Source organism: Homalodisca vitripennis, chromosome 5 (assembly GCF_021130785.1).
Source record: "Homalodisca vitripennis isolate AUS2020 chromosome 5, UT_GWSS_2.1, whole genome shotgun sequence".
NCBI lineage: Eukaryota > Metazoa > Arthropoda > Insecta > Hemiptera > Cicadellidae > Homalodisca > Homalodisca vitripennis.
Window position 1 is genome coordinate 37691550 of NC_060211.1, and position 19309 is coordinate 37710858.

General features: G+C 32.6%; 1 protein-coding gene across 1 annotated transcript in view; it reads left to right on the forward strand.

Moving 5' to 3' along the window:
• The first annotated feature begins 762 nt into the window (after positions 1-762).
• LOC124362014 (inhibin beta chain-like) overlaps positions 763-19309 on the forward strand; it is a 215019-nt gene continuing 196472 nt past the window's right edge. The window contains exon 1 of the mRNA XM_046816154.1: positions 763-1042. Coding sequence (XP_046672110.1) covers positions 841-1042 — 202 coding nt within the window. The 5' untranslated portion in view covers positions 763-840. The remainder of the gene's footprint in view (positions 1043-19309) is intronic.

A 19309-nucleotide genomic window follows, 5' to 3' on the forward strand; every position in this document is an offset into this window, starting at 1 on the left:
ATACTGTGAACCAAGCAGTTTTGATGAATAATTTTGGAGTACTAAAACATTATTTGGCAGTGACTTTTGTAATATACGTATTAAACAGGAAGCATATTACAGTTGCAAATGAAGGTCTTTACATTATGTTCACCGTATTCACAACTCCGACGTTGCAGATAAATTCTTTCATTTGTATAGGTTTTCCAATTTTGCTAAAAATGTTTATTATTTTTTTTAGGAAAAATACGAAATGCAATATTAAAATATATAATACCGCATGATTGCTGTACCACCACAATAATACGAATAAACATGTATTAAACTCGTGGATTGTTCCGAAGAGGAATTTATAGAGAATATACCTTAAGAGGAATATTTCTCTATCTTAAGAGGAATATGTGGGTACTCTCATCCTATGAGGAATTGTGGAGACTCTCATCTTAAGAGGAATTTATAGAGACTCTAATTTAAGAGGAACATTTCTATATCTTAAGAAGAATATGTGGAAACTCTCAACCTATGAGGAATTTGTGGATACTCTCATCCTAAGAGGAATTCCATCATCATCCCTTAAACACAAAGTTACTTAATGTGGCAGGGCGGCGTTCGGGAAACATTTCAAAAGCATAGACTAATTCTGAGGTAAACAATTTTTCCAGACTAATCCGTCAAATTGCAGACGCAACAAACGGCTTGGCGCGGTGGCGGGAAGACCGACGCATGCGCGCGGGGCGGGGCGGCCGTGGCAGTAGTAGAGTGCGGTCACTGTCGATAGTGTGAGCAGTGTTACCACGGCCGTGACGCCGACAGCATGTCAGAGGCCTGCGGGGGGCCAGTGTTCGAGTGACACTAGTGAACATGTGGGATATTGTGCTGGTGGCCGTGGGATGTCTGGTGGCGGTGGGTATCGAGGCAGGACTGCCTGGGCCACAAACTCCCTCTTTGGGCTTGGAGAGACACCATCACCACCATTCTCACCATGTCCACGTGGTTTCCACGCAGCTAGAGCGGGCGCCCGCCTACCCGGACTACGAGGAACCCAGGAGGTCCTCCCCCAAAGGTAAGCCTAAGAACAGTATCTTCTAGAAGTTAAGCTAGTTTTCAACAGAAGACTTCGGGGAAAGTTGTAGAAGTCACGCGCGCGTACGTTGATACCCAAGGATTCTGCCAAAACTTTCAGAAGATTCTTACCCATTAGTCCATTGAAAGAGGACTGATTAAATAATAAATTATTGATAAGTAAATGTTAAAGAGCAATTTATCAATAAGTAATTACGTTATAGCAAAACGTAGTTCAAAATTCAACTCAACGGAAGTTTTTGACAGGAAACATTTTAAACTAACGTTTTACTAACTTTTTGAGTTTTTATTGTTTATAAAATAGTAAGAAACTGGGCAAAAACTACGTTTATCAGAATAATTTGAATGTAATATCTATAAAAAATATTTATTTGTGAAGAATTTTGTTGAATTTAAATATTAACAATTGTATGATGTATGTAGCCGCGGAAGGGTGCATGGAGCCGCACTAGCACGTCTGGACAGTTGAGACTACAGCCATTGATTTTATGCCCATTTCTATGCGCCTTTTTGCCACTCCAAGCGTCTTGACTTGGTCTACTATGCCCTCCCCCCACCTTCTGACGGCAAGGGCAGATTTCGATGTACTTGCATTGCGGGCATTTACCACATAATGCTTAAAAGTTACCCCATCTTGTCAACAATTTGGCCTATCAAAATTAACTATTCAAATGGATATACAAGCGTCCGTTTTTTAAGTATTGCAATGAAATAAAATCTTACTCAAATCAGCAAAAAGATAGTTTTAATAGTTAAGAATACAGATATACAGTTTTAATGTAGGAATTAAGTAGGGATATTCTGGTCATGTGGAAATACTCGATGTATTAATATCTCCTGTGTTCTTAGCAATACGACTTTTAAATTCCGGCATAGATCGTCTAAGGAAGGTATTTATCCTTCGATCTTTAAGTCAGGATATTAAAGATCACAGTTTTAATAAAAAGTTCCCGAATAAGTACATAGTAAAAAATTTTAAAGTTAGGTCAAATATCTCATGGAATTGTTTGAGAGAAATAATTATTTTCTCAAAAAGTTGTGTTGAAATTACTACCGAAAATAAATTACTATATGAAAATATAAAACTGTTAGACAGGTATTTCAAAAAATCTGGGTTGGTCAAATTTCAATCATTGGATCGCAACTGCAGTATGATTCCATAAAGCATTTAACATCAATTCAAAGACTTTTAAGAGAAAACGTTAAATTTATCTAAGAATATATAAACTGTGATGGCCCTTAAACCTCTCTTGGTTTAAGATAATCCATCTCAAATTCTTCGTTCTACGTTATACTTGGCTTTCTGGTATGGTGTGGAATATTATGCAACTTGTGATTCAACTTTCCACTGTGCATAAATTTATAGAAAAATGCTACAATTTACTGTCTTTTCAGACTACCCTTACTTCAAATGAAAGCCCATTTCATTCTTTATATACTTTGAAGGCTAGTGGCGTTCGAATTTCGTTATATTACAATTTAATGTATTGATTAGATTAATTTCTTTAATGAATACATTAATATGAGAACAATATATGCAATTTATATGATTGTCTCGTATTAAAACAATGTGCATTTAAGTAGTAAAGATTCTGGAGAGTTAGTGTGAACATTTACACCGACTTTACATCCTCGTAATCGTTATTTCAACATTAAAATCAGTTACAGAAATTAATTTTGGATGTAGCGTTAAAAGGTATTTATTATGAATATTGTCTAATTTGCATTAATGACAAAGTTGCGGAAATTTGCCATCTTTAGCTGTTACAAAAATGTAATATTTACTCTTAATCAGGTGTTTTCTGAAAACATTGATTAAGCGTGTTACCAAAATATTACCTTTTAGCGCTCAAACGAACTTGAAAATCTTTAGTTCATGGTTAAACAAAAACATTTTAATATTTCATGCATAACATGCATGAAATGCTAGACTGGTTTTGTTTAACCAATATTTTATTAATAGAAATGATAAGTGGGTTTCATAAGTTGTTTAACTTATGAAACCCACTTATCATTTCTATTAATAAAATATGGATAGGATTCTATGACCTATGCTATTAATTTAAAATCTTAGTTTTATCAAAAATGGTTGCGCGTTTTTCCTTGCGGTTCAACATTTTGCAGTAAAAATCGTGAAATTTGTCATGGCGAAATTCCTTTAAATTTTAACGTCATCGATAATGTTGTTAAAGAACAGTGAGGCCTTTGTCGATGTCTCTATACTACAGAAATTTCAGATTGTGCTGGAATATTGTCATCCAGCTTGCAAAGGAATTCGTGTTGTTTCAAGGTCTTTACTGAGAAATTGTTTGAGAAATTATTTTAATCCCTGTCTCAGATTTCCACCCCATTAACGCTACAATGAATTAATTTTAGAAATAACAAGTGGATCGAAATGGAATTCTACAAAAATATTTAAATTCATTAGAGATAATCCTTAGAAAATGGTTTTAATCTGCGAGATGACCACTACTCCACCCCATTGTGATATTTAGGTTTCTAACTTTACTTTTATGAAAAATAGTAGTACAATAGTTTCTCTCCTTTGAAGTGAACCTTAAGTATGGCTATTAAAAGTTTTATTAAACATTTTATTAAAATAAAGATTTTGAATTCGTATCGCCGCAGCTCATATAGTTTCCAAACCTTTTACCTTTCAGCGAGACACGATAGTATGTTCTAAGGGATATGCATAAAGTTTCTGGTTTCGGGAAATCACTCGGTCCTTGCATTAGCAATGTTAGCTACCCATTGGTAAAATTAGACGTACACTATTTGGAAGCAGTTCCGGAGATGGAAATATCTTGCAAAGACAATCTATTTTTAAAAAGAGTATTCCAAAGTTTTAAAACGGGTTGGCCAAGCCGCTTTTCGCTTCATTTTCTCAATACCCGAAGACGTCATTACTAACAGCCAAATCTAAAAAAGAAAAATGAAAAAGTTCGGCATAAAATGCATTTAAATTACTTTTAATGTAAGAATCTTCCTATCATATATCGTTTAAAACAAAAATTTATGTACATATTAAGGTATTCAACGTGTTTCTACTTCAAAATAACAGTTGTTAAACATAACTACAAAATAATGAAAAGGATAATTTTAATTAGTATACGTAGTAGACACTCTTTAACTGACCACGTAGATTAATCAAGATAAATAAGTAGTATGTTACAGCCTATACAGTTTAAAATGAGACAATTCTATTTCGTCGATTTGGAGCTTAACCCATTTAAACTCAAGGACTAGAGAACTTTACAAGCCACCAATTTCTTTCTGGAGTTTCCTGTTGCCCCTACATTAGAAATATAGGTGCACATAAAGTGTTAAAAATTATTCTACTCATGAATTGACTTCTGAGCTAGCTACGAATTGTTTGCTTTATTTTAGAGAGAAATATTGCCTCTCGAGAAACTCGATTTCAAGTATGTTAAAAAAAGACTTTAGCTTTAATCGAAACCCATTATAAACCTACTTTCACACAAACCAAGAATTCTGCACTTTATTAGGCAAATCACTACAAAATGCCAGGAAATTTAAAATTTTAAACGGACTATTACAAATCTTTATATCGTTCTATTTTTGTATGAGGAAACAAAACAGAACATTCTACGTAGCGTTATATAACAACTAATATCAGATTATGGTGATGTCAGACTCGAACAGGCTACCATGTCAAAATGCTTTGATGTTTATGAATGATACTGAAAGTAATGGTTTTAAAAGGGTACGTATTATGTTATACTGTAATAAATAAAAATTAGAAAATATACACACTTTTTTCATAAAATTAAAAATTTTGCACGTCTCACTGAAATGCTAACAATGACATAAAAATATAAATACAGTAATCTAATAAAATAAGGGGAAAGATACTCAAAATTTAAACAATGCATACAATCTGCGTGTATGCGAGCCGGAATTTTTAATTTATAGTGCACGAGTTAAATCGTAATTCTTACATAACCTACATTTGGACCTGCAGTTTTAGGTAGAATAATTTGGAGCTTTTTAAATGTGGAAAATGCCATGTGCATTAATAACTTAATAGCCATGTATACACAATATTAACTCTTGATTTTCACATATTCTGACCTGCATTTTCAAGTAGATCAAACGGAGTATCTTTATTGTAACTTTTACTTGTAATACATAATGAAATACTGCGTTCTTTCATTTTCCATATTCTGACCCAAAGTTTCAGGTAAACCAAATGTTTTTAATTTAATGTTAATTTTACTTGTTATAAACGATGAAACTCGTTTTTCTTAAATTTGTACCTGCAGTTTTAGGTAGAGTAAATGGATTTTAACTCATACTACTTAATACTTGTAATACACGGTTGGATTCTTCATTCTTACATTTATTATGAGATATAATATGTCAACTTGCATTTTCAGGTAGAAGAAATTTAATTTAACCACAGCATTCTACTTGTAATTCACGAAATACACGATGAAACTAATTTATTCTACATTTGTATATGCAGTTTTATATAGAAGAAATGGGTTGAACTAATACTACTTATTACTTGTAATATACGATGGAATTATCTTCATTCTTACATTTCTTACATTCGGACTTGCAGTTTCAGTTACAGCAAATTCAATTTACCAACAATAACATTCTACTTGTAATACTTGTTGAAACTTCATTCTTAAATTTTGCCCTGCAGTTTTAGGTGGTGTAAATGGAGTTGAACTAATACTACTTACTACTTGCAATGTACGATGAAACACTAAATTCTTACATTCCTCACATTTGGACTTGCAATACTACTTACTACTTGTAATATACATCAAAACTCTTTATTCGAAATTTAGATCTGCAGTTTTAGATTGAGTAAATGGAGATGACTAACACTACTTACTACTTGTAATGTACGATGAAACCCTTCATTCCAAACATGGACCAGCAGTTTTATATAGAGTAAATGGGTTGTAATAATACTACTTAATACTTGCAATATACGATTAAACACTTAATTCTTACATTCCTCACATTCGGACTTGCAATTTCAGGTAAAGCAAATGGAGGTGAACTATTATTACTGAATACATGTAATATACGTATAAATTCTTCATTTACCTCATTAGATATGTCAAACCTCAACAACTAAAATACCGATAGTTGAATACCTGCGTATGTTTAAATACCATTCAACACAGATACAGCACTTAATAACTGATTGTCAACACACACCTCGTAACCCGTATTGCATACGATAAAGGTTTTAAGACGTCCCTTATCATTGTTGATCACCTGCTCGTGTGTCATGGAACAAAGAAAACCGGATAATCTCCACCACCATGTCACAGAATAATTTCGATTTCTGGGGCCACCATGCGTTTGATGGTGTCTGTGAATCAAGTGCACTGCATTCTCTCTTACATGCAACTAGCCTTAAACCAAACATCCAAATCTGTTTGGTTGGTTTGAACGTCAATAACCCGTTCATAATAATGATTTGAGATTTCAAAGGAATACACTCTTTGACACATTCCCTAGTCAGAACCGTTCATCTATAAATTCTTCTATCTCCATTTTAAGTAATATAACTTTATGACAAAACCTACCACTGGGGTCATAACTGAAGATAGAAGCTCTTTTAGGACAAAATACACGAGAAAACTAACATTTGAGGGTTAAGAAACCCTCTCTGACACTTAATCTGGGAGCCAAAGCCTTACAAAGGTGGCTTCTGAACCACCACCAACGGCCGAGCAGGTGGGCTGCTTGCAACAAAAGAATCACTCAGCGGTCACCCATCCAAGCAGCAATCACATTCAACGTTGCGTTATTCGTTTATTTTACGATAACTTCCGTACCCGTAAACTGTTCATTGGCAACATTAAACAATCAAACAACCTACACAAATATGAAATTTAGATTTTGTGTTACTAAATTTTAAGGAAATAGTTTTAATTCGAGGTTTTTTATCTTTATTGGTTTATTAACGATTCTTGCAATACTATGATTAAAACACTACAGCAAGTTGATACTGGGTAGTAATACTTTGGACGTACAGGCAGAAAACCCCACTGGATCCATTACACGAGCTGGTAGTAACGGTTGTCTTGCAATACTATGATTAAAATACTACAGCAAGTTTTATACTGGGTAGTAATACTTTGGACGTACAGGCAGAAAACCCCACTGGATCCATTACACGAGCTGGTAGTAACGATTGTCTTGCAATACTATGATTAAAATACTACAGCAAGTTTATACTGGGTACTAATACTTTGGACGTACTGGCAGAAAACCCCACTGGATCCATTACACGAGCTGGTAGTAACGATTGTCTTGCAATACTATGATTAAAATACTACAGCAAGTTTATACTGGGTACTAATACTTTGGACGTACAGGCAGAAAACCCCACTGGATCCATTACACGAGCTGGTAGTAACGATTGTCTTGCAATACTATGATTAAAATACTACAGCAAGTTTATACTGGGTACTAATACTTTGGACGTACAGGCAGAAAACCCCACTGAATCCATTACACGAGCTGGTAGTAAAGATTGTCTTGCAATACTATGATTAAAATACTACAGCAAGTTTATACTGGGTACTAATACTTTGGACTTACAGGCAGAAAACCCCACTGGATCCATTACACGAGCTGGTAGTAACGGTTGCCACTAATTTTATAACGCCATAATTTTATCGAAGAGACTAAATAAATATAAAGTTGATAGTTGTCCTTCAGAATATGGTGAGTTCTAGACTTAAAATACGAATACATTTTATTGTGTATTTAAAAGATTTATGAAAAACTTTTATGCTTGTTATATACATACATATGACACATTTAGAGTTTCCTCAACCAAATTTGGTTTCATACTGGTGTTTAAATAATAAAGCTCAAAATACAAACTCACAATAACATGATTTTAACACCAAAATGACCACCCAGCAATTGGTCATTTTCCAGACTAGTGACGTACATACTTTACGTAATATCACTATAAGTAGTACTTTAAATCTAATGAGCTAAATTACTTACAACAATTAAAAAGAGTATTTCAAATTGAAACTTTTAATTTGTTTTTAATAGAATTTTACCAATTGTAGCTTTAAAACGCAACTACAGGGTGTTCAATTATTTTGTGTTCCTCTACGTGACGTAATGTTTCGTCCAAAGTGAAGTCAGCCATGGGGTTCGGACAACTTGTTTCACTTTGCTTGCTGAAGCACCCTGCTCATAGCGATATAAACGGTATGGAAATACGGAAGACCATGCGCGTATTCTGGCTTAAGAATAATACAAACATTAGAATAAGGTTGCTGCATAAAGTATCATTCTAGGAATTCAAAGTGATTTGAAATCGAAAGAGACCAATCTCTGAAGATAATCATTATCAATTTTCTGGAAGATGATAGTCAATGGGTAAATTTCTTTCCATTATGAGATAAGAACTGCGCCGGAGGTGGTCAATGTCAGGAGTAGTTATTGTGCTTTAGCGGTCACTTTTTAACCCAACCCTTTGTTACTCGAAGTGACCCAAGTCTATTCTCTCTCTCTCTCTCTCTCTCTCTCTCAACAGTTCATACATTAATCTAAATAGTCTATTACGTTTTATTTTAAGGGCAGCGCTTACGGTTGTTGAATGTATTAGACATTAACTGTCTTATTCTCCATGCTTTAGTTCATTGCTTTTTAAAATTAGTCATCAAATTCTGGACTCTATTTCAGTCTCTATAATCATACATTTAGTACAATTTTAATTTCAACAAAAATAAGTGTAACTCTTCTATTCAAACAGTTTCGATGAGGAATGGTATTATTAATTTCGTGTACTTATAAATATTGAGTTTTCTACTATATTATAAAGATATTTGGAAGCTTCTAAACGCATTTGGAGAAAAATTTTATCTTTTAGATTTCTTTAACCTTATTGGAAGGATCAAATTTCAACTCTTATACAGAACATTTGGTATATAGCGAATTTATAGTAAGGGTTTTGTTGAAGATTCGGGTGTGCCCAAAGCAAATAGCTTGGGACTTCTGTTTTTCTTGTTTATCAATGGCATTTCCATCTCTATACTGAACTGCAAATTTCAGCTTAGAATGTGAAGAATTTGTTAAGCTTTAAACTGGGTGTTAGCTTCAGTAAAAAATAAAAATAAAACGCAAACAACAGACACGTCGGACAAAGTCAATAGAAGAAAAACATTCTTTACGCATTCTTTGCTTTACAATACGTCCTATTCTACCTCCGTTCTATGTTAAAATTAGCTGATTAAATACAAAGTCATAACAAACCATGCTTTTCCCATGTTTTTATTTCAAACCATCTGGGAAAATAATTTCTTTAAATTTTCATAGTTTTACCCAATTTAATCCGATGAGTATGGTTCACAACATATTTTGACCTGTTTTAGTTATTTAGGTCTTATTGAGGACATTAAGGTACTTTATATCGAAAAATATGTTTAAATGTACCTAATAAAACATTATAAAAAAGGTCATAATAGGTAAGGTAAGAAAAAATTACGTAATGGAAAATTGCTTTTATAGTTTGGTATACATACAAAAACCTTTGAACACATATTTCACAATTTTCTTTTTATTTACCTCTAACCTTTAGTTCTGAATTATTTACATTTTTATATAAGGTTGTAATAAAACCCGAACTATTCACAGCATCAATGTGCAGTTTCCTGTTGATAAATGACTGAAAATTTTAACTACTAAATGATTAATGATAATTTTTGAACTTGACTCTTATACGGAAAATTGTTTATACTCGTCCTTCGTTTACATTCTTTAGTTTTCTATTTATTTTATGAAAATAAGAGTGACCTCTCGCGCTTTTGTGGGTTTTTTTCCTTAAAGCATTTACATTATTTTCCATTAAGTATCAAATAACAGACTGTCAAGTGAAACGTTTTTTGCTGACTTTAGTTTGGAGGTAAGAATCATATTATTTTGTTACAAGCACTGCAGTTACCAGAAATCGCTTTAACAGCTACTTGACCGAGTCGAGAAAAAGTTCACTTATTAAAAAATAAAGATTATATATAAAATTATTTTTTCTCTAATATTATTTTCTAGACACACTGAAAATCATCAATCAGACAAATGTTATATCATCGTTATATACCGGCCATTCAAGTGTCAACTTTTAGTGCCTTAATCCAGTTTTATAATGGCTGTAATATTATTCATGTTTCTGACGTTTTGTTTTAAGTTGATCATGTCAAAAAAATATAATGTGAAAAATTTATTGTTTCATATTGTTAACCCATACAATACCTGCTCATTTTGGGCCCCTATTAAATTTGAAGTAGCTAACGATTAATTTATTTCCTAGAAAAATGTTTTCTATTTCAAGAGAAATTTGGATGTATGCTTTCAAATTTACAATGCAAACTGGCTCTTAGATCCTAGGCTTTACAGCGTATGAGTACGATAGACGATGTGTCGCGAAAAACAAGCTTCACTGAGGTTTTTATTCAAAATTTCAAAGTTTGTCTATATAGAGGAGAAATTGAAATCACATTTCATGAAAGTCTACGAATGAAATATTTCGTGGGATATCTTGTCCCATGATACTTTCACATTTTCGTTCATTAAGTGAGGTTTCATAGCAGTTTCAATTACAGTTCTGGTGTGCTAGGGAGATCACTGCAACGCAAGAAAGCGCTGACATCAAATCTTGTAACATTGACTTTCGACTATATTATTTTTCGTGTTACTCTACGTCACATGTTGTACTCACTTTGCTTACAGATTTGTTTAATTCCACTATGTTCTCGGTGCCGTCATAGCCTTATGGGTACTATAGTAAAAATATTCTCTAACGATCAGCCAAAACCCATTTGAATGACATGCACCGTTATTGAACTCAGTGTTCCTCATATGTTATTAAAGTTCGTGCATTCGAGATATAGTGCGGATAGACAGATAAACAGACAGACACACAGAAATTGAAATTTCAGCTTCTAAAGTAATAGACTTTGCTATATAACTCAGCCAATTAATTTGTCGTTACTTGTTTGTGCTTGTTAAAGTCAACGGCCACACATTGCTATAATAATACTCACATTGATTCAACGAAAAATACACTTTAAGAGTCTTAAGCAATATAATCTATCACTACCAGTAAAATTTACTGACTGATTTTATTTTCAGCTTCAGAACATAAAATGGGCCACGAAGATAGAAAGTTTAGGGCACAAATCAGAGCAATATAGTATAGAAAATGGGAAGACCTATAAAGTGTAAAATAGGGTAGTGTTTTCTTCGTATTCGTGTATATAGGTCCCGAACTGCAGCGTAAACCGGATTAGTAAACCTCGCGTAAACATCGTCAATGTCAACCGGCACTTTTCGAAATCGACTTGTACAGATCTTTCTATTTGATTCATGCTCGTTCTTGAAGCAGTAAAACTTTGCAGCATGAGGATGAATTTTACGATGAAATATTTTTCTGAAAGTATTTTTAAATTTCGACACAGTTTGAGCTATAGTTTCAGTTAAAACTACGTTTAAGGAATGCAAATTTAAATACTACTAAAGCAAATGTTCAGATTAAAGGTTGGGGTCCTGGTGTGTATTAATTTTTTGGAGTTTACGAGTAGTTCCTTTTAGTTAATCCTAATTGAAGAAATATTCATAATATTTAAGGGGTTCACTAACTATCCAGTGGTATAAGTAACCTCAATCTTAAGGTTTTCACTGCGTCTAAACATTGCTTAAAAAGTTGTCTTCTTGACATATTTTGGCTTCGCTGTGGTGAATCGTCTCTATTTAACAGATTACGCATGGCTCTCCACAACTTCGCCGAAATTGTGTAAGCAATTTTCCGACGCCGTATGAGCCAGAAGACTTTGTTGTGAATATTAATAATAATTAAGTGAGATATTAACAATATATACAGTAAATAACATGTCAATAATCGATAGTAAAATACAGAACCAGCTGTGGATAACTAATCACTAAGTGAAAACTAATGGACCTACGACTTAAAATTCACTGCTGCTATAAAGGTCTCTGGGCATTTGAAGAACAGTAAACGCTATTAGACTCTTAAAGTGAAAATTTGAGGAAAATATTATTTATTTGCCTTTACTAACCTAAAACCTTTAACTATCAAACTTTGCACTATATTTATTCGTATGATAAATGCATTTTTAATTCATAAATATTCCCTATAGGTTTTGACAAATTACAAACACTGTAAATATATATATATATATATATATATTCACTTCGGGTGTATAAACGCAGAATTGCTCTATTACAACAATTATTAGACTTCTTGATATAAATTTCCTTTAATATTTCGGCTTTGCCGTTTTCAAAAAGGTATAATAAGAAATAACAACACAGCAAACAAAATTTAGAAAAGTAAAAAATTATATATATATATATATAAAACAATTAAACACTATAAAATAAAAATTTCTACCTATATTTTGTTATATATAAGTTTTTCATATATTATAAAAATCGCCAGGTTATTCAGATTAAACCTATACAAACATTTATTACAGATTTAACGCCTCCGTTATTTATTCATATTATATACACACCATTTTAATATAAAACAGTTTTTTCTTTAATTCGCCATTTCAAAATTCCACAGTTCAGAATGGAGTTTATAGTATGAGTTTATAAGTATTTTTATTACGTAGAACATTGCCTACATGCATCTCTGACGTACCAATTAGGGAATATGTGGCATTTTTGATATTATAAAAATGTTTATATTACACATATTTAGGTTACGTATAAATGAGTAAATAAAGGAAATGTCAAATATATTTATTTTTCAAAATATATCAAGCCCGAAATGTTTTAATTGTATGTGCTACCGAAATTTTTGTAAACGATGTTCTAATTTTAAAATACCAAGATTTTGGCACTATCTTCGTATACTGTCGGCTGGTATGCTATTATTTTACATCGTTACACTACTAAAAAATAATTTATAACTGAGACATATTGTAGGAAATCCCATATTAATGGCATTCCGATCTTTCGGGATGGTAGGTAATGATCAGGTGAAGACATCCCAATCCCTAAATCTACTTCCTAATTTTTGAATAACTAAATAATGCCAGGGATTGAAACCCTTAGAAGAAGTTTGAGATTTCTTAGTGCTTGACTGTGAGGCACCTGGATTTCATAATGTTTACTTAAGTGCGTCATAAAATTTCAGTAGTTGTATACGTCACTTATGATAAATTATGGTATTTTTTGGCAATTATGGTACGGAAAAACTTGGTTTGGAAGAGTTATACCCTCAGTTTAAAACGATCCAAAATTATTATTATTTTATTTAATATTGCAAAAGCCCCTCTCCCTCAAACCAAGAATGAGGAAGAAAATAAAAAATTCTTCATCCAATCTCAGCCTTTAATTGTTTACCTAGCAATATTTGTGAATATATTGTACTGTATCCCTTGCGTATAAAGTGGATAAAGCCCCGTGAATCTTCTAAAAGTAGCTTATGTTTATAAATTTGCTAAAATTATGCATTTTTCTTTTATTTTATCAGCAATGAAAGCGAGTATGGATACAAATACAAAGAATGGAATGGAATTACAAGATTGGCTCTATACCCTCAATTCCAATTCGTTAAATTCAAAAGATCATGGTAATTTCTTTGATCATGGGAGAAAGAAGTGGAATTTATGGATTTCTAATCTTTACTATCCAACAAGCCTCTACCCCTGTAGATGGGAGATTTAAAGTACAGTACTAGACGCCTACGCCACTCATATAGCATGAATGTCTGTGCATAGTTTGATGGTTTTATTTCATTTTAATGCGAGTTCAGTGATTTCAAACGTTTAAGATGAGTGCAGCATAGCCCTGAAATCATTGGCCACAGATATTTTTAGGTGATCACATATGGTAACATGAATTATTGCAATATTATGCAGGCATTTGGTTTTGTAGTTTCTCTCGTCAGTAATTTTTACTGCAGTTTTGAAATTGGGCGAACTTGGTGTTTCAACAAATGGTGGATTGGTGAGGTTACAATATCAATAACTATATTGAATTGGCCTTTAGTCAAGTAATTAATAATATTTTAGATATTTCGTTCTGAATAAAATGATACCTTTTTATAGGTTGTTGCTGATGTTGCATGTGGTAAATCTTTTCGTACGAGTTTCAAAACTTTTACTTTGATTGAGTATAACAGGTAAAAATGTATTTGAAGTCCTAAAAGTTTGATTATTTTTTCTAATACATAAATTATAACCACATGAATTCTGGAATATTTAATATTGAACTTTGTAAGGTCGTTGTAATTTTGCCAGTGGGACGTGACAGCTATAGAAGATAATATAAAATTGCTTATTATTCGGTTGGCCATGATTAATGTTTGTTATTTATGTAACAAACTGCAGGAGCAGTAAGCTGTTCTTAACGGTGAATCATATATCTTCCAGATATATTTATCAGAAATATGCATTTCATAGTTTCATTTTATATGTCGTGAACTCTTAAAATATAATCATATTCCTATTGCTTTCTTGACCTATATTTTACTATATTACGTAATTCTGATGAAATAATTCGAATCATTATAAATTTAAAATTCATTAAATTTTAAGATATCCTAAAATGTACTGCAAAAAGTTAAATTAAAATATTCAAATTGCCTTTAATTCTGAATTATTCGTACATGTTTGCATTCTATCTTTATAAAATTTGTTAAAATATTAAAATTACTAATTAATCCATCATTTAGATCAGAAGCACACGTGATAGGAGGTAATTCTCAATCATATTGCGAAAACATCGGCGCGGTCTAGCGGGTACAACGGTTTCGCAAGATTACCAAGTCAAGCAACGTTGAGCGAGGCTGCTGCTTGGATGGGTGACCGCTGGGCGATCCTGTCCTTGCAAGCAGCCCGCCTGCTATTGGTGTTGGTTCGGAAGTCAACTTTAAGCTGTTGGCCGCTAGGTATTAGTATTAAAGAGGAATTCTTTCTTAGCCTTAAATTTACCTGGTAAAATGTGACAATATTTATTTACCTTTAACACTGGCTCGCAAGTCTTGCTGCATTACTAACCTGCAGTGGGGAAAAAAATTAACTAATTCTTTTATTCCAAAGAAGCTCTTTTGTTAGTTGAGAGATCAATTTTACAAGTTTGGCGCTCATATCTATAAAAACATTCCATTTCAAGTTTATGACTGAATTCGTACTGGGAAGGGGGTGCTGAATGTCGTAGTAAAAGGTTTTAAAAAATTCAAGGACCAATTTTTTCATTAATAAGGAAACTTATGTTTCGAAATCATTTTCAAATTGCCAATGCTTGTAAGTAAAATCCCTCAAACCCTCATAAAATTTGGGATATTTTTCCAGTTAGAAAAAAATTTGTGTAAAAGGAAGCTTCAGGACCAATGTTAAGAGAATTGATTAGAAACCTCGCCTTTTAGAATGAAATTAAGAAGCAAGCATAAATTATGCAAACACCATATAATTGGTACAAGACAAAGATTGTAAAGAATAACTCTACATTTTTTAGAAGTGTTTTCTAAGATGCCTCCTTCGAACAAAGGTACTCATTTTAGACAGAAAGGTCAGAAATTTGGTTTACGGTGAGGTCGTATTTTTTTCTGGATATATAAGTAGAAAGTCATCCCAAATAACATGTTTAGCCATCCTCCGCCTACAAAAAAACATACTTAGTTGTTTCGGGATGGATAGTTAAATTTGAAATAAATAAAAAACACCTTTTTACATTTTATTATGTATTCCTAAATGAGACTCTAAAACTCTAATCTCTAACATCTCTGTAAAGTTATTTTTACAAAAATTAAAAACTTCACGGATTCTGTTTTGAAATCACTTAAATACATAAAACTTAGGCGTTTTCCTTTTTATTTAGAATTATTATCTAGTACTTAGGGCTGAATATTAGGTGTAAAACATAATTACATAAATATAAATGATCAAAGTTCACAATAAATAAGAATACTTACCTCACTTGATGTGCAACATATTTTCGTATAAAAAGCATCGATTTGTGAATAAAATTGTGATTTCATCAAAATATAAATGCACCGTGAAATTTCCGATAAATTCATCGAATTTGTGTCCTTTGTCTTACAGTATCCCATGAATGTGTAAGTTGGTGTTTTTTTAAACATAATTTCAATAAATTTTTAAGTTTCAGCATACCGTACTCATCAAACTAGCACACGAAGTTTTGTTTAGAATATATATTTAAATTAAGTTGCATACGTCTAGTTTCGAACGACATTTCTCTTCCATAATATAGTAAAACGCTATGCCGCGCCTAAAGGCTGAGAACACATTAATAATGGACTGTGTGTATACTAAGGCAGGTCGGCTGTGTGGTGCACTTATCGACCGCTACATGCGTGACACTGCGCTCCTTATTGCCTGGTCGCCTGTTTCCCGTCCTGTGAATGCAACGCGTTTACCTCTGTCGGCTGTCTTCCATTCTGGCATTGTTAATTCCAAATCGACTAACAGGACAATCATTTCTGTACTGTGTTTAAAACCTTTAAATTTGCATTTGGTTTTGAGATTTCGTATTCCTTCATCAACGCGACACTTCTTAGAAGGTAATAGTTATGGCGGTCAGATCCCATTATATGCCCCCAACGCTTAAACGTTTTCCAATGAACTTAGAACGTTATAAAACGATGTAGTTGAGTAACAGAACTAACATTATGCCCCCAACGCTAAATTTTTCATTTACGGATGATTATAATGTATTACAATTGGTTACTAGCTAGAGTTGTTAAGGCAGGTTATTACTAACAGAGATATCGATATATGTTTTCATCGACCAAATAAACCTTAAGAATAATTTAACATAAGATATATCTGACCTCACATATTAAGTGGTGGAGATGGCAGAACAGTTTTACTAATTGATGCTTAATATTAAAAATAATATTTCCCTCAATGCTGTACAAAGGATAATATGCAGACATAAAAGATATTGTATTTATTATTTCTAATTTCTATAATTTTTTTCTAAAAATTGTAGTTTGTGGGGATTTGAAGTTTAAGAAGGAGTTTACGAGTTTGTATAATTTATAATTTTACGTAATGAATGGTGTGGTATGAAATGTGAAGAGTAGTTTTAAAAAAAACCTGTTTACTATCGCAATGAATTTAAAAAATGCCAGTAAAATGAATAATTTATTGAATCATTCTTATGTAACAAAACATTATTTTGTAAGGAAACACGATGATTCAATCTAGATCTCGACACGTTTTGATTTAATATTTCCAAAATGGTATTAATTTATTCAGAAAATTTGAATTAATAAATTTTACTTCACTTTTACTAGACATTTAAGTCTGAATAAGTTGTCATGAAATAAATATCAGTCATTATAAAATAAATAACTAAAATAATAGCTGTTGTATTTTTACGCATTAAATCCAAATTCCAAAAAAATCAAAATAATTTCTATTAAATAGGGTTTTTGTTGAATAATAACTACTTATCAGGTATCAAATACTCATAATACAATTGATAGTAGTAATGAAATGTAATCATTTAGCTTTTCACTGAGCAAACACGACTTAAATAAGATAAAACAGTTTGACTCAAAAATCAATAAAACTCTAGGACCAAGAGGAACATACGTACCAAATTTCAAGACTCTAGGACGTCTCAGTCAAGACTTATAGGACATACGGACAGAAAAGGAGTTTATGAAGGCCTGTTGGACTCTTAATAAAGAGTAACACAAATGAATAAAACAATGAGTATGATTATAAACCCATACCTTATGTTTTGTTTGAAAAATCACAACGAATTCGACAAGCTAATCTATAAAGTCACATACAAACTGAAAGAAAAAGGATATTCTCTCGACTTTTGGATACAGTGTCGTAATGCCCCGCCATTAGTTTAAAATTGATTAGGATCGTATGGAGCCTTGGTCCACTGAGGTAACCCAAACCACAGTTAATCTCAGGAAGGAATAAATTAGCCACATTTATTACCGGGTCTGTATCAGATGGAACAAGTTGTCGCGTGCTTTGAAGTCATGCAGTAACGTGTTGCAACCTGTACCGACTTGTGACTCTCCAAAAACGTGATGCGTGACATGTAAAGATATTTCCTTGAATTATACCGTCCATTTATAACTGCAGCGTTGCAAGGCCTTACACGAGCTCATGAAAATACTTTGGGGTCAGATTTACGGCAGATTTTGAAATGCATAGTAGAATGCAAATGGGGCGGTAGTTGTAATGTACTGTACGACGTTGCGTGCGCACCGGTCAGGTTGAATGACATGAGTACAGCATGGCTTCTATCAGGTACAACGAAGCCCGCTAGGGACCAATCTGCTTTGTCACCGAATCGTTCATCTATTACAAATGTCAGTCGGATCTAACCTGCTGCATACCGCGTCAATCATTCCTCGCCGAGCCGCATCTCGGTTACATCGCCTCGACCTTCAACTAGGACAACTTCAACTCCTTGTCAATAATAAACAACTATTAATATCAAATTGAAACTAATCCAACTCCTTGCGTTAATGAGACATTGTTACGTAGACAGAATAATTACCAATTAGCTTACAGTAAAAAACACAATTTCAAAAATGAGTAGATAATATTTTTATGATCGAGAAGAAACGTGTAACTCTCTTAGCTGTAAGCGTCATTTGGATATTAATTTCTTTATGAAATTATTTCTAAAGGAATTCAAGAAATTCTTAAACTGCTGACGATTTTGAAACTTCACGTTTCCTGATACAAACTATATTGACGAGTTAACGCTGTTTTCTAGTCGTGTTAAAGCAATAATCTGAGCTACACAGAATGCACCAAACGCATTCCTTCAACAATATGTCTGAAAAAGGACTTAGTAGCTATAAGTGTAAAAAACAATATGGACAATGGGCTGAGATTGCATGCAATTTGCGGCATTTCGTTACACATGCTCAATGTTTTCACACTTGAAACATTTAAATTGAAACCGTTATACATTTTTGTTACAAGCGTTTGACAATCTAAAAAGCTAAAACGCGTGTGTAACGATTTTATATATCACACGCATATAAAATAAAGTTTATTTCCAGAAACAAGGAATTTATAAAATTTAAAAGTTAATTAAAATTGTAATTAAAACTTTATATTTGTATTAGAGATGTAGCCTCAAAACGTGTGTGATGAAATTATATAAAATAATAAACCTTTGAACACTTTATATATATATATATATATATATATATATATATATATTTATTTATTTATTTATTTCGTACGATGTACTT